At 37.5% G+C, this 6188-nt stretch overlaps 1 protein-coding gene across 5 annotated transcripts in view; it reads left to right on the forward strand.

The window, feature by feature from the left end:
- Positions 1-6188, forward strand: part of aimp1b (aminoacyl tRNA synthetase complex interacting multifunctional protein 1b) — a 39339-nt gene that overhangs the window by 9436 nt on the left and 23715 nt on the right. For 2 of the 5 annotated variants that reach the window (XM_071378482.1, XM_071378481.1), the window contains exon 1: positions 1826-1998. The exons of 2 other annotated variants lie outside the window; for them this stretch is intronic. In XM_071378482.1, coding sequence (XP_071234583.1) covers positions 1961-1998 — 38 coding nt within the window. In that variant the 5' untranslated portion in view covers positions 1826-1960. Of the gene's footprint in view, positions 1-1791; positions 1999-6188 lie in introns of those variants that run through there. One more of the 5 variants, XM_071378478.1, reaches the window with a different exon arrangement.

Here is a 6188-nt window from a genome sequence, read left to right on the forward strand (position 1 = left end):
AGGCTCAAAATGGCCAAAAACAAAGACCTTTCTTCTGAAACTCGTTAGTCTATTCTTGTTCTGAGAAATGAAGGCTATTCCATGCGAGAAATTGCCAAGAAACTGAAGATCTCGTACAACGCTGTGTACTACTCCCTTCACAGAACAGCGCAAACTGGCTCTAACCAGAATAGAAAGAGGAGTGGGAGGCCCCGGTGCACAACTGAGCAAGAGGACAAGTACATTAGAGTGTCTAGTTTTTCAAAACAGACGACTCACAAGTCCTCAACTGGCATCTTCATTAAATAGTACCCGCAAAACACCAGTCTCAACGTCAACAGTGGAGAGGCGACTCAGGGATGGTAGTGTATATTTTCAATGACTTCTTATTTAAGCTCAAATGGAGAAACTATTTATGTAAAAGGTTTCCTCTTCAATTCAAATTGACCCCAACCCTGATGGAGAGAGATAGAGGTAAACTACTTGTACGTATTAACATGTTTAATATCACCTATAGGCCTGTTGACCTTTCCCACCGGGGCACAGACGTCAATTTAACGTCTATTCCACATTGGTTCAACGTAATTTGGTTGAAATGACGTGGTTGATTCAACCAGCGTGTTCCACAGTGTTCTTTTCTTTAAGACACGGATGTCTTAGTTTCTGGTCTCAAGAACAGCTGCAGTCTTATTTTAGTCCCGATATCCCCCCCCCGTCTCTCCGTACCTTCCCCCTACAGATGTAGCATCTTAATTTGAGCCAGTTTGCTACAGCAGGAAAATAATCCTGCAGAAACAGGAAATGTGAATTATCATGTGGATGTGGCTGTAATTAAAGGTGCTATATGCAGAAATCACTCCGTCATTTCCTGGTTGCCGTAACTTTACTAATTTGCCTAATTTCAGTTTATGTGACAAGACAAGCAGTTATTGTGTACACAATCAAATCAAATCACATCAAATCAAATTGTATTTGTCACATGCGCCGAATACAACAGGTGTAGACCTTACCGTGAATATGCATACTTACAAGCCCTTAACCAACAATTTACCATCTAAACCACTGTGAAATATATTTTCCATAACCAAAAATATTGTACTGTATTTTCTGTTTAAAACTGTTTAAAGCTGGTGTACTTAACCTAAAGTTGAAAAAAAATCAAAAACTGAACTTGAGCACAGAAGCATAGATATCATGCACATAGAACCGTCTTCTTAGACTGGCTTTGAATGAGAATGACAGATCTATAACTCACATTTCTATGTGAATTTGGTCGGGGTCGCCCCCCCCCCCCCAAAAGATACATAATGCAGCTTTAATGGACATGTTTTTTAGGGGTTGATACATTTTTCGTTAGGACCAAATCATATCGGACATTTTAAAGTGGAAATTACAAACTTTACGAGGCTTTTTACAAGTTTGCATTTCCCGATAGGAAATTCTCAGCAACAAAATAGTGATCAAATTCTGATCCTACATCTGTAGATTTCCCCCTCCTCTTCCTGAACACGACCCTGCCACGGGTGGTATGCGGCCAGGGCTGCATGGCCTAGTGCACTACAGGCTCATGTCATGGCACGCAGGGAAAGATGCGGAGGACAGACAGCCGCGAACTTGATCCGTGAGCGCACCTGCTGTTGTGCTTAGTTGAAGAATGTCAGCTATGTGGGAGAGAGAAGGAGAGAGGGAGAGGCAGAGGGAGAGGCAGAGGGAGAGGGAGAGGGAGAGACAGAGAGAGAGGCAGAGAGAGGGAGAGAGAGAGAGAGAGGGAGAGAGAGAGGGAGAGGGAGAGAGAGGGAGAGGGAGAGAGAGAGAGAGAAAGAGAGAGAGAGGCAGAGGGAGAGAGAGAGAGGAGCAGAGGGAGAGGGAGAGGGAGAGAGGAAGAAATTGATTGGGGGATAGAGAGAGGAGTGTTAACCCCAGATGTCAGTCGGTCAGTTGGCCAGTTTTATCCAACGCCTCTGCAGCTTCTCTCTCTACAATGGCTGAAAAGCATAACCCACCCCACCACAGACACAGGTAACTACTTTTATACCTGTCTTCTCTCTCTGTCAACCTGGCATTGAGCCTGGATCTGTAGGCCGTATCTTCTTCTCTCTCTGTCAACCTTGCATTGAGCCTGGATCTGTAGGCCTTCTCTTCTTCTCTCTCTGTCAACCTTGCATTGAGCCTGGATCTCTAGGGCCTTCTCTTCTTCTCTCTCTGTCAACCTTGCATTTAGTGTCTTCTCTCTCTGTCAACCTTGCATTGAGCCTGGATCTCTAGGTCTATGACTTTTGATAGCTTACAATGCCATAACTGTAGCATATAGTGTCTGAAGGTATATATAGTGTCTATATAGTGTCTGTAGGTCTATATATTGTCTGTATAGTGTCTATATAGTGTCTATATAGTGTCTGTATAGTGTCTATATAGTGTCTATATAGTGTTTGTAGGTCTATATAGTGTCTATATAGTGTCTGTAGGTCTTTATAGTGTCTATATAGTGTCTGTAGGTCTATATAGTGTCTATAGGTCTATATAGTGTCTATATAGTGTCTATATAGTGTCTATAGGTCTATATAGTGTGTGTAGGTATATATAGTGTCTATATAGTGTCTGTAGGTCTATATAGTGTATGTAGGTCTATATAGTGTCTATATAGTGTCTATATAGTGTCTATATAGTGTCTGTAGGTCTATATAGTGTCTATATAGTGTCTATATTGTGTCTATATAGTGTCTGTAGGTCTATATAGTGTATGTAGGTCTATATAGTGTCTATATAGTGTCTATATAGTGTCTATATATTGTCTGTAGGTCTATATAGTGTCTATATAGTGTCTATAGGTCTATATAGTGTCTATATAATGTCTATAGGTCTATATAGGTCTATATAGTGTCTATAGGTCTATATAGTGTCTATATAGTGTCTATATAGTGTCTATATAGTGTCTATAGGTCTATATAGTGTATGTAGGTATATATAGTGTCTATATAGTGTCTATATAGTGTCTATATAGTGTCTATAGGTCTATATAGTGTATGTAGGTCTATATAGTGTCTATAGGTCTATATAGTGTCTATATAGTGTCTGTAGGTCTATATAGTGTATGTAGGTATATATAGTGTCTATATAGTGTCTATATAGTGTCTATATAGTGTCTATATAGTGTATGTAGGTATATATAGTGTCTATATAGTGTCTATAGGTCTATATAGTGTATGTAGGTCTATATAGTGTCTATATAGTGTCTATATAGTGTCTATATAGTGTCTATATAGTGTATGTAGGTCTATATAGTGTATGTAGGTCTATATAGTGTCTATATAGTGTCTATATAGTGTCTATATAGTGTCTATATAGTGTATGTAGGTCTATATAGTGTATGTAGGTCTATATAGTGTCTATATAGTGTCTATAGGTCTATATAGTGTATGTAGGTCTATATAGTGTCTATATAGTGTCTATATAGTGTCTATATAGTGTCTATAGGTCTATATAGTGTCTATATAGTGTCTATATAGTGTCTATATAGTGTCTGTAGGTCTATATAGTGTCTATATAGTGTCTATATAGTGTCTATATAGTGTCTATATAGTGTCTATATAGTGTCTGTAGGTCTATATAGTGTCTATATAGTGTCTATATAGTGTCTATATAGTGTCTGTAGGTCTATATAGTGTCTATATAGTGTCTATATAGTGTCTATATAGTGTCTATATAGTGTCTATATAGTGTCTATATAGTGTATGTAGGTCTATATAGTGTCTATATAGTGTCTATATAGTGTCTATATTGTGTCTATATAGTGTCTGTAGGTCTATATAGTGTATGTAGGTATATATAGTGTCTATATAGTGTCTATATAGTGTCTATATATTGTCTGTAGGTCTATATAGTGTCTATATAGTGTCTATATAGTGTCTGTAGGTCTATATAGTGTATGTAGGTCTATATAGTGTCTATATAGTGTCTATATAGTGTCTATATAGTGTCTATATAGTGTCTATAGGTCTATATAGTGTCTATATAGTGTCTATATAGTGTCTATATAGTGTCTGTAGGTCTATATAGTGTCTATATAGTGTCTATATTGTGTCTATATAGTGTCTATATAGTGTCTATATAGTGTCTATATAGTGTCTATAGGTCTATATAGTGTCTATATAGTGTCTATATAGTGTCTGTAGGTCTATATAGTGTCTATATAGTGTCTGTAGGTCTATATAGTGTCTATATAGTGTCTATAGGTCTATATAGTGTCTATATAGTGTCTGTAGGTCTATATAGTGTCTATATAGTGTCTGTAGGTCTATATAGTGTCTATATAGTGTCTATATAGTGTCTGTAGGTCTATATAGTGTCTATATAGTGTCTATAGTGTCTATATAGTGTCTGTAGGTCTATATAGTGTCTATATAGTGTCTATAGGTCTATATAGTGTCTATATAGTGTCTGTAGGTCTATATAGTGTCTATATAGTGTCTATATAGTGTCTGTAGGTCTATATAGTGTCTATATAGTGTCTGTAGGTATATATAGTGTCTATATAGTGTCTGTAGGTCTATATAGTGTCTATATAGTGTCTATAGGTCTATATAGTGTCTATATAGTGTCTATAGGTCTATATAGTGTCTGTAGGTCTATATAGTGTCTATATAGTGTCTATATAGTGTCTATATAGTGTCTATAGGTCTATATAGTGTCTATATAGTGTCTATAGGTCTATATAGTGTCTATATAGTGTCTGTAGGTCTATATAGTGGCTATATAGTGTCTATATAGTGTCTATAGTGTCTATATAGTGTCTGTAGGTCTATATCGTGTCTATATAGTGTCTGTAGGTCTATATAGTGTCTATATAGTGTCTGTAGGTCTATATAGTGTCTATATAGTGTCTGTAGGTCTATATAGTGGCTATATAGTGTCTATATAGTGTCTATAGTGTCTATATAGTGTCTGTAGGTCTATATCGTGTCTATATAGTGTCTGTAGGTCTATATAGTGTCTATGGGTATATATATAGTGTCTATATAGTGTCTGTAGGTCTATATAGTGTCTATAGTGTCTATATAGTGTCTGTAGGTCTATATCGTGTCTATATAGTGTCTGTAGGTCTATATAGTGTCTATATAGTGTCTATATAGTGTCTGTAGGTCTATATAGTGTCTATATAGTGTCTGTAGGTCTATATCGTGTCTATATAGTGTCTGTAGGTCTATATAGTGTCTATGGGTATATATATAGTGTCTATAGGTATATAGTGTGTCTGTAGGTATATAGTGTGTCTGTAGGTCTATATAGTGTCTATGGGTATATATATAGTGTCTGTAGGTATATAGTGTGTCTGTAGGTCTATATTTTTTCACTTTTTTATTTCACCTTTATTTAACCAGGTAGGCCAGTTGAGAACAAGTTCTCATTTACAACTGTGACCTGGCCAAGATAAAGCAAAGCAGTGTGACACAAACAACAACACAGAGTTACACATGGAATAAACAAACTTGCCGTCAATAATACAATAGAAAAAGTATATATACAGTGTGTGCAAATGAGGTAGGATAAGGGAGGAGGCAATAAATAGGCCATGGTGGCAAAGTAATTACAATATAGCAATTAAACACTGGAATGGTAGATGTGCAGAAGATGAATGTGCAAGTAGAGATACTGGAGTGCAAAGGAGCAAAATAAATCAAATAAATAACAGTATGTGGGATGAGGTAGTTGGATGGGCTATTTACAGATGGGCTATGTACAGGTGCTGTGATCTGTGAGCTGCTCTGACAGCTGGTGCTTAAAGTTAGTGAGGGAGATATGAGTCTCCAGCTTCAGTGATTTTTGCAGTTCGTTCCAGTCATTGGCAGCAGAGAACTGGAAGGAAAGGCGGCCAAAGTATGTGTTGGCATTGGGGGTGACCAGTGAGATATACCTGCTGGAGCGCATGCTACGGGTGGGTGCTGCTATGGTGACCAGTGAGCTGAGATAAGGCAGACCTTTACCTAGCAAAGACTTATAGATGACCTGGAGCCAGTGGGTTTGGCGACGAGTATGAAGCGAGGGCCAGCCAACGATAGCATATAGGTCTCAGTGGTGAGTTGTATATGGGGCTTTGGTGACAAAATGAATGGCACTGTGATAGACTGCATCCAATTTGCTGAGTAGAGTGTTGGAGGCTATTTTGTAAATGACATCGTCGAAGTCAAGTATCGGTAGGATAGTCAGTTTTA

The sequence above is a fragment of the Salvelinus alpinus genome, chromosome 31 (genome assembly GCF_045679555.1).
Source record: "Salvelinus alpinus chromosome 31, SLU_Salpinus.1, whole genome shotgun sequence".
NCBI classification, from domain to species: Eukaryota; Metazoa; Chordata; class Actinopteri; order Salmoniformes; family Salmonidae; genus Salvelinus; species Salvelinus alpinus.